The sequence below is a fragment of the Sceloporus occidentalis genome, unplaced genomic scaffold (genome assembly GCF_023333645.1).
Source record: "Sceloporus occidentalis isolate IW3139 unplaced genomic scaffold, rSceOcc1.0.p SCAF_6, whole genome shotgun sequence".
NCBI classification, from domain to species: Eukaryota; Metazoa; Chordata; class Lepidosauria; order Squamata; family Phrynosomatidae; genus Sceloporus; species Sceloporus occidentalis.
The window spans coordinates 555001-576558 of record NW_028316986.1 but is presented as its reverse complement, the minus strand read 5'-3'; the positions used below and the strand labels follow the sequence as shown (position 1 = coordinate 576558).

The 21558-nt window shown below is 47.8% G+C and overlaps 1 protein-coding gene and 1 long non-coding RNA gene across 2 annotated transcripts in view; both read left to right on the top strand.

The window, feature by feature from the left end:
* The first annotated feature begins 8211 nt into the window (after positions 1–8211).
* LOC149310290 (uncharacterized) lies at positions 8212–12483 on the top strand. The gene is made up of 3 exons (XR_016281635.1): positions 8212–8286; positions 11834–11929; positions 12024–12483. It is a non-coding gene; the product is annotated as an uncharacterized LOC149310290 (long non-coding RNA).
* Positions 12484–12862: 379 nt separating this feature from the next.
* Positions 12863–21558, top strand: part of LOC149310289 (interferon-induced very large GTPase 1-like) — a 12679-nt gene continuing 3983 nt past the window's right edge. The window contains exon 1 of the mRNA XM_089528366.1: positions 12863–19027. Within this exon, the coding sequence (XP_089384492.1) occupies positions 12863–19027 (6165 nt within the window). The remainder of the gene's footprint in view (positions 19028–21558) is intronic.

The following is a 21558-nucleotide window of genomic DNA, read 5'->3' as shown; positions in this document are numbered from 1 at the left end:
GCGCTCTGCCCTCAAGCGGGGCGGACACGCCCTCCTTTGACGTCACGACGCCTTAGGCCCCGCCTTCCTCGCTATGGGGCGGGGCCTGGGGCGTCCTGACTCGTGACGTCAAAGGACGCAGTGGCGTCACGGGGAAGTGCGCACTATGGTTTTATCACGCTATGATTATTGTAATGATAGTGATGACGATGATTCCCCCCTTTGCCGTTGTGCGCCATGGGTCTTGAGCAGTGGTCCCCAAAGAAGCCCTTTAAGAAACGTTTGGACTTCATCTCCCAGAAGCCTCAGCCATGTTAGCCAATAGCCTGGGATTCTGGGATCTGGAGTCCAAAATGCCTTTAAAGAGAACAATTGGGGGACCAATGGGTTAAAGCAAGAAAATAAACACAAAATGAATAAATCACATTATTTGATTTAAGAGTTAATTGACAATAAGAATCAGAACAGTGGTCCCCAAACTCTGGTCTTTGAGGCATTTCGGACTGCACTTCCCAGAGTCCCAAGCTATTGGCCAACATGGCTGAGGCTTCTGGGAAATGAAGTCCAACCATCTCTTAAAGGGCACACTGCGCACCCCTGCCTTGAGCATCCATGGCTTCTGGGTCCCACAGGGGTCCTTGAGCCAAGCCCCAGCAGATGCCAAGAGCCCATTGTCATGACAGTCATGCCTTGACCTGAGCATTAAGGAAGGCCGGGGGGGGGGGTTCTGGGGTGTAAAATGGCAAGCACAGCCCCCCAAGAGAGGCAGGAGGGCAGCCATGAAGGGCTGGATGGTCAAGCACTTCTCTCTCCAGGGGAAGCCTCAGGCGCTGGCCGGGATCAGAACTGGCTGAAGCCTTTCCCCAACCCAGCAAGGCGGGCTTCTGCTGCAGATGGCCAGCAAGCTTTATTTCAGACCTCAGGGAGATGTGGCTAGTAAGACGTTTTGGACACAACTAAGGCTGAGCGCAGAATACAGCAGACATAAGCGCACCAAAAGCATCAGCTCCACCTGACAAAGCTGGTGGGCTCCAACTCGGCTGGTTCATCTTTGGTTGCTTTCCTCTCTTTCTTAAGCCATCCTTTCCTGGAAGCGGATCAGCGGCCAAAGAAGCCGAGAAGGCGGAGGGGGACCCTATGCACCCCTTTCCCAAGCATCCAGGGAAGGCCAAGTATTACTACCACTACTACTACTAGCAGTCATAACAATAACAGCAATTGGTCAGTCCCTTATAATATACGATTCGTTTCTTGCTTGTTAAACCTAAGTCACACCCTGCGCAACCCTCCTTCAAGGGAGATGCAAACTAACACACACACCATACCAGCTTAATAAGAACAACGCATACCAACATGACTTAATAAGAACAATGCATACCAATAGAATCATGCCAATATGATTCTACAGCTATATAGCTATATACATCATAAACACCTACATGGCAACAAACACATCTACAAGATAATCATAAAACCCGCTGATCAGGTTTATAGCCTATATATATATATATATCTCACAGAAATCCCACGAGATGCAAACCCTTCTTTTGGGTCCTGGCCCAAAACCTATCTATCACAACATCAAAGTTCAAGCATCCAGACAGAAGAGCATTCCCTCCAGTTGAAACCATACATCAGCATTAGACCAGACATTACAACTGGATCATACATAGCATAGCCATACACAGCCTACACCTGAAATCACACATTCATTCCTGTCACTTACGCATGTGTGTATATATATATACCTTACTTCTCCGCCAATGTGAGGAAATGGTGTAATGCTACCAGAAATGAATTAATTGACATGCAAAGAAATGAACCACAAAATCCACAGGGTTTTTCTCTACTTTTATTCTGCTTCTCATGTTTCCAGGGCCTTACTCTCGCTCTATGGCCAGCCAGATTCCTGGGACCGATGGGCCAGAACCAGGGCCAGCTGGTTATCAGAGGTCTCCAGTCTCTCTCAAGGGATTCACATCCGATCCCTCTGGCATCCCAGGTCCCTTGTGTGGCTCATCCCTACGGCTGCCAGCCTTCGCTTATCTGTTGGTCAGCAAATCCTGTGGACTCTGTTCCAGCAAAGAGCCAGGATGGGGCTTCTAGTTTTCTCCCTGTCGTTCTGGAGCCGGCTGTCTTGGGTCTGTTGGCGCTGGTTTGTCATTAGTGTCCCAGCTTCTCTATTTAGCCAAGTAGTTCCCTCTAACAAAATGATGCTCTATGCCTGCTGCTGAGCAAATTGAGCTTTTTGCTTTGGCAACACGGTCTGACCAGCAAAACCAGGGGAGGACTTGGGCTCACATTAAAAACCCATTCCGTCTCTGGAGACGTCTGACTGCCGTGCCAAGGGTCCTGCCCCGTTCTCTCTCCATAAAGACGATGGCATTCTTGCCGTTCTAAAGAGAGGCTGCTCTGGCGGTATTCTTCCATGGGTTGCTGAGTATCAGGTTCAGGTTTTACCATCTCACTTGGGAGACTGCCATGATACAGTTCTTGAGAGAATTGGCTTGCGGTCCCTATAAGAATCTCCAGCTGAATCCTTGCAGCTCCTGCTCCTGAATGACCACAGAGGAGTTCCTGGGTGTCGCTTTGCTTGCTTCCAAGATGGGAATCCAGCCTTTATCTTGGAAGGATATTGCTACAGATTTTGGGTTCTTCAAGCGGCTGGCTGTCGGGGCAGGGATCTTTCAACTTAGTTGGAATAAAAAGTCCAGGTCCCTTCCTTGTAGGGTTTGCTGGTTGTCAGGACCTGGCAATTCAACCGCTTTGCCAGTCTGTCCACTTCCAGAGGAATCTGTCTGTAGACCCTTTTCAGAGAGCACTTTCCCCACATTCTCTGTTTGTTGAACCTGGTCGACCTTAGTTTTGCCTTTTTCCCTATACTGCTTGGTTTTTGGCTTAGACTTTTCATCGTCTGGTTGTTGGCTGGACTCCAGACCAGTCCTGGACTCTTGGCCTTCTGTCCAGTGAATGGTCTGAGGAGATCCCTGTACAGCAGGCGGCTGACTGGGCTGCCTCCATGAATCCGTTGGCTGGGGTTCACTGGGAAAAACCATCCGGTCCGAATTCACCTGGAAAGAGGTTTGGCTCTGGCCATCCTGGCGAAGGGCAGATGGTTGGCTGCCATGTTGCGACTCTTGGCCAAGGATTTCAGGGTGACTCCAGTGGGATTCTTTCCTCAGAGTGATTACGCTGCTGTTTGCAATGCCACAAATCTCTGTCTGCAAACTCTGGTCTGTCAGTTCTTTCCGCTGGAAAGCCTCACTCTCTGTCTGCAGGGACTGGCTCAGCACAGATTTCCCGGAAGCCGTTCTGCTTTTAGCCCCTTGCTCTGTCGCTGGTGCCGCATCTCCGCTCTCCTGCAACTGAGTCGTCCCGCTGTGGTCCTCATTGATTTCGTTGCAGCATTTCTGTTCCTCAGCGCCGAGCATTTCCTCATTCCCAGGGGACTTCGAGTCAAATGGTGTTTGGGATTCGTCCATCCTTTCGCTTAATGGCTGCTAAATTAGTATTTGGGGCCTTGGGAGAGCAGTCCAAGGCAGGTCTCCCCACTTGTCCCTCGTTCCCTGCTTCTGGGGCAATCTCTGTCTCTCTTCTAAAAGGCTGCAGGTGATGGAAACACGAGGGCTGATACTTACGCTACGCTTCTTGGATCCCACATTCTGGAAGGCGTTCTATTCCTTGCATCGTGGCTGAGGCTGGTTGTCTTGGCTGCCCTGCTGTCTAGATGGAGGGTAGACCTTCTCAACTCTGCTTCTTTCTATTTACAGCCAGCCGGACTCATGGCCCTGGTCTGGATGCCAGTCCCTCCAGATGACCACCAGCTCTCAGCCTGCGATGCTGCCTCTGGTCCCACTCCGGCTCTTCTTTGTTCTAGAAGCTTCAGCAGCTGCTCTATGACATCCTTGGCTGTTCTGCTCCAGACTTTTATAGGGTTCCAGCAGAGGAAGGCCTCTCTGTTCAGGACTCCTGAGCTACTGTGACCTACATTGCTCCAAAACTGACTTTGATAGGGAATTAATCATAATCATAATAAAACTTTATTTATATCCTGCCTCTCCGTCAGGATCGAGGCAGCTTACCATAACGTAAAAATGCAAAAATTCAGCAATATAAAATAAAATCATGATCTCTCCCACCAATACAAATTCCCCTGTAACAATAAAATGACATCCAGATTATTAAGACAATCCAACAGTCAAGCAGCAACCATGAGATGGGCACCTAGAATATTCCGCTTGGTGCCCAGGTCAACGGGAGACCGAGGGGCTTAGGTCACCAATTAGCTTAACGGAGCCGTGAGATGGCTTTCAGTCACTTTAAAAAGTGGGGATCTTTTACTTTTGTAAACTCGGCCCAAACACTAGAACTCCAGATGTCCAACTGTAGTTCTGTTGTTACAGCAAAGGGGTTGAGACATTCACACAAATGCACACACACTCACACTCACACAAGAGCTAACAAAATAAAGGTAGATTAAACTGCATGGACAGCCTCAGTTTCATCACAGAATCATAGAATCATTCAATCATAGAATAAAAGAGTTGGAAGAGACCCCAAGAAGGGCCCAGCCCACCCCCCTTCTGCCATGCAGGAACTCTCCATCAAAGGATCCCCAATGACAGATGGCCATCCAGCCTCTGCTTAAAGACCTCCAAAGAAGGAGAGTCCACTATAATCTCCGAGGAAGGAGTGTGTTCCTCTGTCGAACAGCCCTTACTCTCAGGAAGGTCCTCCTAATGTTGAGCTGGAATCTCTTTTCCAGCAGCTTGCATCCATTGCTCCATTGGGTCCTAGTCTCTGGAGCTATTTTTAAACAGAGGCTGGATGGCCATCTGTCGGGAATTCTTGACTGTGAGTTCCTGCATGGCAGAATGGGTTTGGACTGGATGGTCCTTGCGGTCTTTCCAACTCCTGGTTCTATGAATTCCTGATTCTGTGAATCAAAGGCCCAGTGGCAACAAAGCCACCTCATTTTTATATGACTCTCCTATCTTGAAATGATGGAGATCTCGAAGCAAAGGGCTTTCTCCTTTACACATGATGGCCTGTGCTGGCCTCAGCCCTCTGCAGTCCATACCGTCCGGTCGTGACCATACAAGGAGAAGGAGAGCCCCTCCGTCTGTCCGTCTGGGCAGTTTACTCAGAGACACAGCCGTCCTTCCAGCCGTCAGGACACTCCTCTGAAGCCGTCTCTCCCTGGATCTCTATTGCCACAGAGGGGCAGCATGGCTCTGCAGCATCTATCGGCCACAGTTACAATGAGAGACAGAGACGGTATGCACATAGGCCACCCTCTCTCCCCTGTTTATTCTGCCAGACCAGCAGGCCCCAGATATAGCTGTATCTACAGCCATAGAATCATAGTATCCTCAAGCTGGAAGGTACCCCCAAAGGTCATCCAGTCCAACCCCCTTCTTCTGCCATGCAGGAACTCTCAATCAAGGCAAACTTTATTAATTTATTATCCCCATTGGCAGATGGACATCCAGCCTCTGCTTAAAGACCTCAAAGGAGGAGACTCCATCACAATCTCCAAGGCACTCTATTCCACCATCAAACAGCTGTCAGGAAGTTCTTCCTAATGTTTAGGGGGAATCTCTTTTCCTCTAGTTTGCATCCATTGCTTTGTGTCCTACTCTCTGGAGCAGCAGAAAATTTTTTTGCTGTTCATCCTCATTTGGTGTCATCTGCAAATTTGATAAACATGCTCTCTATTCCTTCATCCAAGTCATTGATGAAGATGTTGGATAACGAAGTGGGCCCAGGACAGAAACCAGTTGCTTCTCTCCAGGACGAAGAAGAGGAGCCACTGCTGAGCATGCTTTAGGTTTCGGCCGGTCAGCCAAGTACAAATCCAGGGATGAGAATTCTTTTACTATTTCTATTTCCGGTTGCATTGAAAGAGATTGCAAACACTCCCCTGCTGGAGACAGATGCTGGGATGAACACAAAGAGGGTTGCCACCTGCCTTGATAGGACCACTTCCTGTCAACAACGAGAAATGATGCCATCAGACCGTGTGCCATGCCTCCTTCGGGGATGGTGGCAGCAGCAAGTAGTGAATGTATTTGGGGAGCAGTCCCATAGAGGGCCAGGTAAAGACATCTTCCGCTCAGATGGCACTGTCTTTGCTCTGCCATTCGCTTCTGCCAAAAAGGGCGGCCATCCACTTGCTCCCTCCCCATGGATGGCAATGAGCCCAGTGAGGAGCCACCACTTCTAAGCAGAGGCCCATGCCCACAGATGCCCACCATCCACACCTCTCTCCTTCAAAAAGGATGTTGACAAACTGGAGCCATGTGTCCAAAGGAGGGTGACCAAAATGGTGAAGGGTCTGGAAACCATGGAGCCCTATGAGGAGAGACTTAGGGAGCTGGAGATGTTTAGCCTGGAGAAGAGAAGGTTAACAGGTGATATGAGAGCCCTGTTTAAATACTTGAAGGGATGTCATATTGAGGAGGGAGCAAGCTTGTTTCCTGCTGCTCCAGAGATTAGGACACATACAGAAACGCAATGGATGGAAGCTCCAGGAAAAGAGATTCCAGCTCAACATTAGGCAGAACTTCCTGACAGAAAGGGGTCATTCCCGCTTGCAATTTAAAGTGCTTCCTGATTCGCCCTTGCCCCGTTTTGGAAATCAATCCCCAAAGGTCCCTTCTTCCCACTTTAAAGTGGATTTTTTCCTTATCCCCATGTAATTGCCTATTTTTGCCACGATTGTCATCCCCCCGTCAATCACATGCGACGTCAGCGGCAGCCCGGCTTGGAAAATGTGTGTGTGTGTGTGTGTGTGGAGGTTGAGAGAGTGTGGTGAGGAAAGGTCAGAGCCAGGGGAACAAAGGCAGCGGAGGTGAGGCCGGGAGGGGACCAGGCGGCGGACGGAGGGTTTGTGTGGGGTTTTTAAATAAAATTGACGAATTTTCAATAGACTGATTTTGCAGCTTTGCAAGTAGTTGCAAAATCCATCTATCGAAAGTTCAATCACTTTTATTTTCTTTTTTGAAAAGTACAAAAGGCAGCACTGGGGGGGAAGGTGGATCTGTCAAAAACAGAGGAGGGGTGGTAAACACCCCTCTGCCATGTGTCCCTCCCTTCCAGAGTGAATCAATTCTGATCTGTCGTTCCCACTGATTGATCTCGCTTCAGAATCGATTCTTCTGCAAAGGACCACAGAGAAACTTCTCTCTCAAAAAAGCATTTTTTGCTTTTGCCTCCCTTCCTTGCAATTGCAATCAATCGCACCAGGAACAGAACCGGTTTTAAATGGGAATGATCAAGGTTGGACTGGGTGGATTTGGGGTCCCTTCCAACTCTATGATTCTATGACTTATGGGACCCAAAAGTGAACTTATCACAGGGGGTTCTGGGGCTGAGAGTGTGTGCCTCACTCACCCAAGATCACCCAGTGGTTTTCCTTGGCTGAGAAGGGATTCAAACTCTGGTCTCCCGAGTTCTTGGTCCAACGCTCAGACCACTGCAGCACACTGACCCTCTGGAGAGATGCCAATGCAAACATAAGCCCTCCAAGCCAACTGGACTTTGCTCTCCAAGTGGGATCCATTCTCTCTTTGCACCTTTGCTCCATGTCCCTGGAAGGAAAGCCAAGGGGTCTCACTTACTCTCAAGCAGCTTATTCTGGGGGCGAGGGGTGTGTGTGACCCTTTGGATCCAAAGACTCTGCATCTGTGGGGAGGGGGCATGTGCTTCTTTTCCGATTAGCTCCCCCCTTTTGCCCACTGCTGTGGGCCAGCCCCATGCTCCCAGCCCAAGCCTGCAGTCTGCAGTTGGAAATGAACAATCTGCCAGGCTGGAAAGCCCCTCCTGGGTGTCCTTTGGCTTTCAGCCCACCCAAACCACTTTCTCTTTCCCTTTCTCTGGGTGGGGATACTCTTTGTCCCCATCTCTCTTAGCAAATAGTAAAAGTGAAACAGCCTTGGGCTCATTCTTCCTGGAAGGAGAGCTTCTCACTACAGTGGTGCCTCGGGTTACGAAATTAATTCGTTCCGCTGTCAATTTCGTAACCCGAAAGGCTTTCGCAAGCCGAATCCCCATAGGCGCTAATGGGGAAAAGCCGCGATTCCGTGTGAAATCGCGCCGAAAAGCACCAAAAGTTTTTTCGTAACCCGAAAAAACTTTCTTAACCCGGAAAATTTTTTTTTAATTTTTTTTTTCGTATCCTGAAAATTTCGTAACCTGGGTATTTCGTATCCCGAGGTACCACTGTATTCGGAAGAACCAAGAAGCCTGCAAGGAGGCCATGGCTCTTCTGTGTGTTGCTGGAGAGCAGAGCCAGCAAGTGGGCAGGTAAGACAACCCCCCTCCAGTCCCAGACTTGCTCCTCAAATCTGCCAGGAGGCAGTGTCCCTGTGGGGACTTCTTGGGGGCTCCTGCCAGGCTCCTCTGGCCACTGCTCTTCTGCACAGTTCCTCCAGCTGTGAGCCTGTCTTTGTGGTGCTCTGGCCGCTCTAGGCTGCCGCTTCTAACATTTGGAAATGGGGCCTTAGTCGGCCTTCTGCACCACCCTCCCTGCCTGCCTGCCTGCCTGCCAGCGCTCGGCCCCACTGCCCTCCTGGCTCTGTGCCCATCCGAATGCCTTTCCTGGCTGCTCCTCTCTAGCTGCTTGCCATCCAGCTGCAAGACTGACCAGCAGCTGGAGCTCCACGGGGTCCCTGTCCTTGCTGTGTTGGAGCCGGACTAAGATGGGCAACACTTAACTGCAGCTACCAATGCCACTTATGTGGCTGCTCATCTAGACTGCACAGTTGAGAGGTGTGTGGGGAGCTGGGCTTTGCTTGCAGACGGCTTGTCTGCTGTTGCTGTTCAACTGCTTGGCCCTGCTCCCAGCTTCCCTCTCATGGCTGAAGGTTCAGAGATAAGCTAGACAAGGGCTTGGACTCAGGCCACCTCCAGATAGGGTTGCCATCTTCCAGTCTCCTCCTTTGGTAAACAGAGGCTGGAGGGCCATGTCAGGGATGCTTGGATTGTGAGTTCCTGCATGGCAGAATGGGGTAGAACTGGGCGGACCTTCTTGGGGTCTCTTCCAACTCTAGGATTCTATGATTCTATGATCCAGGCATCTATGCAAATTATTATTTGCACATAATGCAAATTGTTATAATTACGTTTGTTTGTTTTTCCAGTTCAGAGACAATGAGGAAATAGAAATAGTCAAAGAATTCTCATACCTGGATCGAACACTGAAAGGACAGGGACTGCAGCCAGGAAATCGGAAGGAGGCGAAGAATGGGGAGGGCAGCTTTGAAAGAACTAGAAAAGATCCTAATATGTAAAGATATAGAACTGAGCACAAAAGTTAGAATCTTGCAAGCTGTTGTATTCCCTATCGCCATGTATAGATAGATGCAAGAGCTGGACAGTTAAGAAAGCCGACAGGAGCAAAGTTAATTCATTTGAGATGTAGGGCTGGAGGAGAGTGCTGAGGATGGCCAAAACCCCCCAAATAAATGGGTCCTAGAGCAGATCAATCTGGAGATCTCCCTGGAAGCCAAGATGGCAAAACTGAGGCTGCCATACTATGGACACATCATGAAAAGGGAGGACCCATTGGAAAAGACAAGAATGCTAGGAAAGATACAGAGATGCAGAAAGAGAGGAAGACCACAAACCAGATGGATGGGCTCTATAGAGGAAATCACAAGCATGAGTTTGTGGGAGCTGGGCAGAGCAGTGGAGGACTGAGGCTCAGTTGCCTTGGGTTGAGATTCGAGGGCAGTAACAACAAACAGTATAATTTTGTATATTATTGGTATGTATTTTGTTCATGTTAAATTACTGCACTATACTCTTATAATGCTGCTATTCCACTTTAACTGCTCTGGATGCCTCCTGTTGCATTCTGGGATTTGCAGTTTAAGGAGAGGCATTTAGAATTCTCAGCCAGGGAGCTCTTAGGCTTCACTGAACTACAAACCCCAGAATGCCACAAGAGGCAGCCAGAGCTGTAAAAGTGGAATGGCAGCACTATACGAATGTAGTGTGGTAATGAGGATAGAATCAACTGCTTTAATCCCAGTGACCAACTACTGGTTAGGATCATGTCCAGGATCACTGGTGCCAGGATCTAGGTTCCTGCCATGCTTGCTAGCTAGCTTTTGCTGTATGTTGTAATTTCATGCAGTACCGGATGAAGGGATGTTACATGGATTTGCAATTGGTTGACCAGCCATACTCAAAGGGTGCTCAATAATAGCTCCTTTTCATCCTGGAGAAAAGTGACCAGTGGGGTGTCCAGTGGGGGTCCTGGGCCCAGTCTGCTATTCAACATCTTTATCAATGACTTGCATGAAGGAATGGGGCCATACTTATCAGATTTGCAGATGACACCAAATTAGGAGGAGTAGCTAATACTCCAGAGGACAGGATCAGAATCCAAAATGATGTGAATAGACTAGAAAGCTGAGCCAAAGCTAACAAAATGAACTTCAACACAGAGAAATGTAACTTAAGGCAGAAAAATAAAATGCAGATAGAGGATTATGGGGGACACTTGGCTTAAGAAAATTTATTTTTGGGGATCTGGGAATGCAGGTAGACCACAAGTTGAACATGAGGCAGCCAACAATGTCAATGTGATTTTAGGCTGCATCAATAGAAGTACAGTGTCTAGATCAAGGGAAGTAATAGGGCCACTCTATTCTACTTTGGCCAGGCCTCCCCTGGAATAATCCTGTGTCCAGTTCTGGGCAAAACAATTCAAAAAGGATGCTGAGAAAGTGGAGCCATGTGTCCAAAGGAGGGCAACTAAAATGGTGAAGGGTCTGGAAACCATGAAACCCTATGAGGAACGCCTGAGGGAGCTGGGGATGTTTAGCCTGGAGAAGAGAAGGTTAAGAGGTGATATGATAGCTCTGTTTAAATATTTGAAGGGATGTCATGTTGAGGAGGGAACAAGCTTATTTTCTGCTGCTCCAGAGTACAGGACCCAATGGAGCAATGGATGCAAGCTCCAGCAAAAGAGATTCCAGCTCAACATTAGGAGGAACTTCCTGAGAGTAAGGGCTGTTCGACAGAGGAACAAACTCCTTCCTCGGAGTGTAATGGAGTCTCCCTCCTTGGAGGTCTTTAAGCAGAGGCTGGATGGCCATCTATTGGGGATGCTTTGATTGGATTTGCTGCATGGCAGAATAAAGGGGTTCGACTGGATGGCCTTTTGGGTCTCTTCCAACTCTACGATTCTCTGATTCTATGTGCTGTACCACTGATGATGCTGAGTGGAAAGTTTGTTTATGATATATGGAGTGGTTAAGGAGCAGATGCGTGGAGAGGAGACATCGCATTGGGAGGCTTCACAGTGGTACAACGCATCACTCCATCTAGTATTGCAGGAAATAGCACAGCAAAACCTCCTGCAGCTAGAAAGCAAGGCCTCTCATCCTGACCGTTTCTCTAAAACCGGCCAATTGAAGGGCCATAGAAGCCCAGCCAACGCAGCTGACACAAGTTAAGGCAAAGACGTTTTTAAAATGTGAACAGGCTTCTAAAGCACTTTAGAAGGCACTTTATTGCATTGTTGAAAGGTGTTGATTAATAAAAATACCTTTTAATCCCTTTTTCGGGTGTGTTTTAAATAGCTTCAATATTGTGAAGAGTTTAATTCTATTTAATGTTGACCTATGGATTTTTTTAGCTGCAGTGTACTTGTTTTAAGCTGCCCTGAGTCTCAGTTCTGGGGAAAAGACCAGAGATGATGATGATGATGATGAGTGTTTCCGCAATGCCAGATAGAAAGTGTGGGAGAGCTATTTCCTGGAGAGAAAGTTCTATGATATTTCCAAAGCTGAGGAGGGTTATCTTTCTATTAATGTTCCTCTTTCTGATGTCTTCTTTACAGCCTTATCTGTAAGAAAAGATCTGGAAACTAGAAGAGAATTGCACCAGAAGCTCGAACAACCAATGAATATGTTGTCTCTGGTGCTCAAGTCTGAATGTAAGTAAGAAAAACATTGGTTTGTAAAACTTGCTTACAATATTAGCAATTAGTTCTTGCAGACCAAATACTGATTTTGTTATTCATTCGGTAGGAGTAACACTGCTGGCAGATGCAATGAGATCAGAGCCCCACTAAAAGTCACTGTTTTGGAAAGAATCCCATTGGGACAAACAGAGATCATCCCAGTTGCTGGAGATGGAGAGCCAGGAGGACACAGCAGCTCAGCAAAAGGAGCAGCAGCTGGAGATGCTGAAGAAGAAGAGAGAGGAATGGGCCAAGTCAGCCCTGGCAGAGATGAGAGAGGAGCTGGAAAAAGTACAAACCCGGGAAGAAGCAGCTGGGAGGAAGAAGGAGGAGGCCCTGCGGCAGGCTATGGATGTCCCCCCTGAAGGCTGGAAGGAACCTAAAGAGAGCTTGAAAGAGGAGGTAGAGAAGAGGCACCAGCAAAGGGCCCTGGCGGAAGAGTCAGCGGCCAGAAATGAGAACCTCTCTGATGACGACATTTTAAGATGGGCATCGGGAGGCCTGGCTCTGCAGGGCATTTTCCAAACCTGCAATCTGGGAGACTGTGTGCAGAAGCGAGAGCAGCTCATCCAGATCCCAGAAGGCTTCCAGCTCCTTGGTCCAAGCCAAGGGCCCCAGTCTGAGAGAAGGGACTTTTCCTCTTCAGAAGCAGAATCAAAATTCAGGAAGACCGTAGAGCAGTTGGGCCTCAGCTTTGGCCTTGCATTTAAATATGGGATTGGGGAAGAATATATAGAGAGCAGCAGTAGCTACAGGCATTCTTCAGAATCCAAAGAGAGCTCCAGGTCTTGCTCTGAACATTCCTATATTTGCACAACCCAGTATAATTATGTCCCAATAGCGTCATGCCACTTTCCAAAGGACCAGCTGAAGCTTTCCCATCCAGCTTTGCAAGACCTTAGAAAGATGGAACAACTTTTGAGACATGTTTCAGATAAAGACAAGGAGAAGATACTAAAGAACAGATGTGAGGGCTTTTTCAACACTTTTGGCTCCCATGTCAACCAGGGACCCCTGCATCTGGGTGGGATATTCTGGCAGAGGGTCTCTTCCGAGGGCTTTAAGGCCGACAAGCGACAAGAGATCAAGATGCAAATCTCACGCATCCTCAGCTTCAACACAGGATGCAGCTCTGCTGGTAGCGTTGCCTCTGAGGAAGACCCCAAGGACCCAAGGCCCAAGGCAGAGCCCAACGGTGCAAATGTTCTTGGGGGGGCTGTCTGTGGTGTTAAGGGATCCTGGACAAGCTCCTCAGCGTCATCCGAAGATGCCAACAGACAGGCTGCTCAAATGGCTGCTGAGCTCTTTGTGTCCAAAACAGGCGGCCCCCCTGAAGCAGATTTGCTGACCCCTTGGAAATCTGGTCTGCTGGCCAGTAACAAAACCTGGAGCGTCATTGACCGGAGAGACAAGTTCATCCCTGTCTGGGAGATTGTCTTAGCCAACCACAAGAAAGATTTCGAAGATGTTCTTGCAATAGCTAACAGTCTAAGGGACTGCTATGCGGCCCTGACTGGCAAAAAAGTAGAAGTGCTGCATGGCGAGGAGCTGATTGTGGCAGAGGAAGAGGCCAGGGCATTCCTGGAGAACATCAAGGCATGGAAGATCACCGGGGAGCAAGAGAAATTGGAGGAACTGGTTCGTTTCAAAGAGAAGCTGTACGCAACTACTAAATCAGACCGCATGTGGATTAACCTATGCCTTTCAAATCAGGCGCTTCAAGATTTCCTGGAACAAAGCGTTTTATTATACAAACGTTCTCTGCCCAAGAACACTGCTAATGTCAGATTTCTTCTCCGCCGCCTTCTGGAGCCACACATCTATTCAGTCCCAAACTTTCCCAGTTCCTCAGAGATTATGAGGTGGGTCTTTGGTCCAGAGCAGAAACAGCAAGACACGGATGTCTGGGTCCCAACCCTGGCTGACTTGACTGGGATCCTTCAGCAAATGAAGAAGAGCATAGAGGAGGCTGAGGAGGAGCCTGGACAAGCAGCAGAGGAGGCAATGGCAAAGGTTTCCACTGAGCTGAGCTTCAGATTCTGCTCCTTACTGAAGGCCCTGAGGGAGGGCTCCCAGGAAGAGACAGCCCTGTTACTGCTGTCCATTGCGCACAGCGTAGGATATAACGTGGAAAACGATTTCTTCCAATATCGTCTCGGATCCTCACAAATTGACTTCATTTTACAGAAAATAAAAGAAGCGTATGAGAAGCATCAGGCTCTTGTCAAACTGCATGCTCCTCGTGCTCAGGCTTACGTTGTCCTGATGGGTCTGGCAACATCAGCCGACGGCAAAGAAGTGCCTCCGGAGGAGAAGGGAAGACGCTTGACTTTTATGAAGGAGCACATGCAGGAATCCTGGGGAGATGAAGTTGCCAATGTCCTTAGAAGGCATAACATCCAGAATGACTGGAATTTGCTGGAGGAAGATTTGGCTTACCTTGTTGATGGGAATTATGAAGCCACAAATTATGAGCAACAGAAAGAGTGTGTCGTAAGAGAGTTAGAAGGTATATTCCAGGCCAGCAACCCATCAGGGAACACAGAATGCAAAGATCTGGATTTCAGCCACAACCCAAGATGCAGCAATATCACAAATCACGAGTTTCTGGATTTGATCAAGATGCTTGACTTGGAGAAGTATTATCCAAATAAAATGCAAATGACAGACTTCCACCTCATTCACAAAATATCTTCATACGATCAACAGCCCAGCGCTGAAAGAGAGCTTCCCCTTTATTTCCTGGAAAAGCTATTAATGCTAGATTATCGGGCAAGGTACCTATCATGCAAGGAGAACATTTGCACAGTACAAGACAATATGTCAGATTTCGTGGAGGCGTCAGACAAATGTTTAGATGACTTGGACTACATTTTTGACGATGCCACTCCTGACACGTGCCACGAAGATGTCCAGAGCAGTCGCAAGCACATCCACCCCATGGACATCCAGATGGCCATTTTCCTTTGTGCGGACGACTTCACCAGGCAGTACATGGCAACCAAGCTCTCAGTCTGCCAGTTTGCCCTCCCACTTTTGGTGCCAAATCCCTGTACTTCACAGATAGAATTCCCTCTCTGGTCCCCCTGCCAGGTTAACAAGAAATGGCAATGCACCCAGGAATTTCAAGAGAAGAGGATCAGAAAATGCAAAGACGAACTAATCTATCAAGCCAGGACACCTCTGGTGTCCTTCATAAGATTTAGCACGTCTCCAGTCTCTAAGTCCCAGCTTCTGAATCACCTGCTGAGTAAGCAAAAGCATGACGTCTTTTTCCACCGTCACTGCAAAGGGAGCAGCAAAAACTGTCTTCTGATGAAAGGTGTTGCGGAAATTGCTTGGTATTGTCCAAGCGGGAAGAATGACGACTCTTTTGACAGTTGTGTTGCATTCACTAACCTCCATGGGAATGCAGTGGAACATAAGGAACAAGTTGAATTTTTGCAAGAGATAGCCTCAGTCACGGTCATTCTCTTGTCAGACAATGACAGGACGGGAGACAGCGGCACTTTCCTGAAAGAACTCCTCAAGTCTCCGCAGCCTTTCATCTTTCTCTGTGTGGACAAAGAGCAAATTTTAATGAACAAACACGAGAAACGAATCAAAATTGCAGCCAAGAACCGTAACGAAGCAGAATTAATTGAACAGCTGATACAAGAAATTAAGTCTACCCTAAGGCTTTCAAACAACTTTTACAGTCTTGAGCAGTGTGCCCCTATTGCCCAGAAGCATGGCTTCCTTGTAGATGAAGACAAAGAGGAGTGTAAAATAGGCAAAGCAACGGCGGAAAGTGTGGTTAGTATTCTGAAAAAGGAAAACATGTTGGAAGCCAAAAGGAGACTCCTTCCTCTGCAAGGACCCTTGTGGCTCCAGTGGTGTGAGAAAGACAGAGAACAGACCCATCTGCAGGACCATAAGAACATGGGCCTGGAGCAGCAGATTAGCCAAATCAACTCCCAAAAGCAAATAATAAGGCAAAAGCAGTTGAATCAGGCCTCCCCCCTCAACGACCTGATGAAGTCTCTGCTTACGGGTCTGTTTTCCCCTTCGCAGAACATCAAAATGTACTTTCTGCAGTGGATGAAGGTATTACTAGCTGACTTGACTTCAGACCATCTTGCAGAGCTTCAAGTGATTTACCACAATCTGTGGACCCAAAAGCAGGTGGGAGAAGATGGTTACTCACCTCGTAAGCTAGAAGAGGTAGCAAGTGAAATAAGTGAGTCCACCTTTGGCTTAGAGCACCTTCTGAGAGAGATTGGTCAGCTTTACGAAGCTCTGGACGTGACGTCGCCGCCGGATAAACAGGCCGTCCAGTTGCTGCCCCAGATAGCGGCTGACATGATGGAGCTGGGCTATCCCATTGAGCTGATGGACGGCGATGCTTCGCACGTGCCACTGAAATGGGTGAGTGCCGTCTTGGACAAACTGGCCGAGAAGCTAGGTGACAAAGAAGTGTTTGTCCTCTCCGTCCTTGGCATCCAGAGCTCGGGAAAGTCAACCCTCCTGAATGCCATGTTCGGCCTTCAGCTCCGCGCCAGCCCAGGGAGATGCACCAGAGGCGCATTCATGCAACTGGTTAAGATAAGCGACAAGCTCCGGCCAGTGCTGGAACTGGACTTCTTGCTCATTGTAGATACAGAAGGACTTCGGGCTGCAAAAGAAACAGACCGATCGATGTTTAATCGGGATAATGAGCTGGCCACCTTTGTCATTGGTCTCGGCAACATGACCGTGATCAATATCTTTGGAGAGAACCCCTCAGAAATGCAAGATGTCCTTCAGATTGTCGTACAGGCATTTCTGAGGATGAAGCAAGTAAACCTTTCCCCCAGCTGCTTGTTTGTGCACCAGAACGTTGGGGAAATAGCCAGGGAAGAGAAAAACAGGGAAACCCGGAGATGCATCCAGCAAAACCTGGACGAAATGGCTGTCACGGCAGCCCAGCAGGAATCCTGTGAGGTGAGCTCTTTCAGCGATGTGATCCACTTCGACGTGAACTCCCACGTTCACTACTTTTCTCACCTCTGGGAAGGAGAGCCGCCCATGGCGCCCCCAAACCCCGGCTACAGCCAAAACATACAAGAACTGAAGTGCAAGATCCTCACGGATGCAAAAGAAAAATCCGCCCAAGAGGGTCTTCTCAAGATGTCTGAATTGAAACTCCACATTCAGAGCCTGTGGGAGGCTCTGTTGAATGAAACGTTTGTTTTCAGCTTCAAAAATACCTTGGAGATTGCTGCCTACAGCAGGTTAGAAAACAAATATAGCAAGTGGTCGTGGGAACTGAGGAGTTTTGTGCTGGATCAAGAGCGCAGGCTGATGATCCAGATTCAGAATGACAAACTCCACAGCGTAGACCGAGCATCTCTGACGGAAAGCATTAAAAACAAATATGCAAAGATTATGGTGGATTTTGATAAATATTTTTGTGAGGATAAATACCGAAAGCAAACAATTCAATGGAAAGGGAACACGAAAATTAAATTGGACTTCTTAACGGAAGAGCTTGTTAATACAACTTGCCGAAATTGTGAAAGAAGCATTAATCTGAAGAGTCGCTGGAGGAGTTTTGAACAAAAGAGGTCTACATTTCAAGATGAGATCCTTCAGAGAAGCAAAGAATTAGCCAAACAGTTCATGCACAAAGCGCTGAGTGAGCATGAACTGAGAGAGAAGTTTAACAGCATGTGGGCCGGGTGGATGAGCGCCGTCTCTCCTCCTGTGTCTCACACCAGTCATGTCAGCATCCAGGTGGATGTGGAGCACTTCCTCTGCGAGCGCTTCAAAAGCGAGCCTGGGATCAGTGAGAGAATTAAAACCTCTGCTAAACTGACGCGCTTCCCTTGTGAGTCTCCTCAGTATATCTCCGCTGAGACCTGGCTAACGAAGAAATGGAGGGAATTCACCGATAAACTCTCTCAACGAATCCCAGAAATGAAAAGAAAAGCTAAGAAACCTGAGCTAGCCCTGATTACGGTACGTTCGTTAACAGACTCTCTGGAGCAGCTGGTTAACAACTATGTTCAAACGAAAGAAAAGGAAAGTATGAACTATAGCTCCTCCTATTTCCATGAGATAGTGCAGATCATCAATGAGGAAATGTCTACCTTCACAGATCCGGACCTGACCCCGCCAACTTCATACCGAGTGGACATAGCCCTCTATTTGTGCCAGAAGGCAGCCAAAAGGTTTACAGAGATGCACCAGAAGCTGCAGAAAGAGAATGACCCTTCCTTCTTTCTCGAAAGCAAGAGGGAAGACTTCTTTCAGTCATTTGCCATCTCCTGCCAAGGAGCAAAATCTGTCACGACGTTTGCTGTCTTTTTGTGCAACAGTCTAAGATTGGCAATCCGGGATGCCATCCATGAAAAGGCTGCCATCCACATAGCTAACATCATGAAGGCCGAAGACCCCGCTTTCAGTAATCGAAAGATGCTGGAAAAGTACATGCTCATCCATCTGGCCGAACAGGAACACTTTGAGAAATACATGGAGTACATTTATCACCCCAATTACTATATGGGGGAATTCATTAGGCGACGAGTTGATCAATACTGCTTAGATAAAAAGCAGCCAAGATTAAAGGATGTATTAAATACTCATCTCTCTGCTTTCCAAAAGCTGCTCAGTCAGGCTATCAATGACTCCACGAGAACTGCTGAAGATAAAGGGGGCAATGCCTCTTTGTGGCTGGATGAATTCTGCCTCGCGGTCGGAGATGACCTGGTCCTCCCCAGGCACACCTTAGCAAGCATCGAGCACCAGGAGGTGGCAAACATTCGGGCCATTGAAGAAGCCATCAGTGATTCACTGGCAGCTGTGCTAGATCAACTGAAACAGGAATTCATGACAACAGACTTTGAACCCTTTATTGCCAAACCTCACGAGATCCTCTTGGAGCAGTTCTCTGGGTGCCTGAAGCAATGTCCCTTTTGCAAAGCTGTCTGCACAAACACAATTCCAGGGCATGACGGAGCGCACAGAACTCCCTTCCATCGCCCACAGGCCCTGACTGGAATCCAGTGGGAAGGAACAAACCATCTTGTCATTGAAACCTGCTCCACTATTGTAAGTGGAAACTACTCCCTCCTGTTCGACGAGGAGAAGATTCCTTGTTCAGAATTCCAAATGGCAGGATCAGATTATGCCAAGTGGGACATCCGACAAGACATTTACCATCTGCTTGGAAATTCTGCACAGGATTATTGGAAATGGTTCATCTGCCACTTTAGAAGTGAATTAGAGAAAGCCCAGAAGGGTGTTTTCAAAGGAAAGGGAGCAATACCACGGCAGTGGGAAAGCTTACAGAAAGAAGACATTCTTTCACGAATGAAGGCCAATAGTCAAGATGACCAAGATTTCAGGATGTCACTTTTTCCCCCACTACTATTTTCTAAAAGGATGTTCAAGAGAAAGTAATATTCATTCTGATCAGATCACTCACCAAGCTAAGGGCACACACACACACACACACACACAGCCTACACCTCATCCAGACATTTAAAGAACATTCTGCAGTGAAATAGGTCTATAATTCTTTGTTAATGTGTTATCTGTATCTTCCTTATAAATCACTGTAATGTAGACATTCCCCCAAGACTCTGACATCTGCCCTTTTCCCAATAACTCACCACCTTTTTTAAAGGCTGCCATCGCTTGCCTTCACATTTCTCATCATATGCTGCAGGACTGGAACTTTCCCAGATTGAATCCTTTGAATTGCTTCAATAAGCTCCATAGTTGTCACAGGGCCATTCAAACTTTGCTTTTGTTTCAGACATAAAACAAAGAATTATAAACTGATTTCACTAAAAAATAATGATTGGCAGAGCGACTAAAATGGTGAAGGGTCTGGAAACCATGAAGCCCTATGAGGAAGGACTCAGGGAGCTGGGGATGTTTAGCCTGGAGAAAAGAAGGTTAAGAGGTGATAGGAGAGCCCTGTTTAAATATTTGAAGGGATGTCATATTGAGGAGGGAGCAAGCTTTTTTTTCTGCTGCTCCAGAGAATAGGAGACAATGGAGCAATGGATGCAAGCTGCAGGAAAAGAGATTCCAGCTCAACATTAAGAGGAACTTCCTGGGAGTAAGGGCTGTTCAACAGAGGAACACACTCCTTCCTCGGAGATTGTGGTGGAGTCTCCTTCTTTGGAGGTCTTTAAGCAGAGGCTGGATGGCCATCTATTGAGGATGCTTTGATTGGATTTCCTGCATGGCAGAAGGGGGTGGGACTGGATCAGGGCCCTTGTGGTCTCTTCCAACTCTATGATTCTATGATTCTACTATCTTGGCAAGCAGACTGAGAAAAGATTGCTCAGAATATTCATGACAATTAAGGAGTAATGTAAGACTTCTTTTAAAAAATTATTGGTTTCACGTAGAGCGATAGATTCAAATTTAATAGCTAGCAATTTAACAAATCCAACGCAATCATGTAACAAACAAAGAGAGATGAAACAAAAAAAGATGCTGATGGAAGAGGATATAAAAGTGAAAGCAGCAGCAATGAATGACAATGACAGGGTGAATTAGTATGAGGCCTTGCATATGATGTTCTTCCAGAGACCCAGGTCTTGAGCCACTGGATTCAGTGTCTGAAAGCTGTCAGGGTATTCTATAAAGGGAAATCATCTCTCTGAGAAAGGTTTATATACTATGTGTTCTATCTGGCAGTTATTGTATTAATAAAACATCCCAGATCCTATGCCATCCGTTATCAATGTGTAACAGAGCCCTGGTGGTGCAATGGTTAAATGCCTATACTGCAGCCACAAGGTTGTGAGTTCAATCCCTGCAGGACTCCAAGGTTGACTCCTCAGCCTTCCATCCTTTCATAGGTCAGGAAAATGAGTCCCCAGCTTGTTGGGGGTAATTGGCTTACATGCTGTCAACCACTAAGAGTACTGTACTGAGTTCACTATGAAGCAGTACAGAAAGGCAAATGCTATTGCTACTGTCCTACCTTAGCATGCTGTTGCTGTTAACTAACCTCGAGTCGGCCCCAACGCATGGTGAGCCTGTGGATGAGACGTCTCCAAGAGTTCCTATCCTCCACTGCTCTGCTCAGGTCCCACACAGCCATGCCAACTCACTTTGCCAAGAAAGACTCAAGGAAGGAGCCCTGGCGGCGCAGTCCTGCAGCCACAAGGCTGTGAGTTCGATCCCTGCAGGACTCCAAGGTAGAAATGTAAATGCTATTGCTAATTCCCCTGTCCTCCCATTCTTAGTGAGTCCTAACCTAGGCACTGAGCAGATGGGCCAGGAGAGCAGGGGCTGATCCTGTGCGATTCTGGTCCCGGTGCTCACCTGGGTCAGTCCCAGGGACAGCATAAGGATGGGGGGGGGGGGGTGTTTACATGCCCATCCCTGCGCCAAACCATGACCCACTACCGACGCAAGCTCCTTACTTTGCCATGCCCATCGCTGGCATTGAGCAGCCCCCCTTTCCACAATAGACATGGTTATGGGGGGCTTCTCAGTACCATCAATGGCTATGTAAGGAGTGTGTGTGTGCTGTGTAGAAACAGCTGGGGTTTCCCTTGGGGTTTCCAGGAAACTCCATGGCAAACCAGGGGTTAGCATGACCTGGAGTAAAGTCT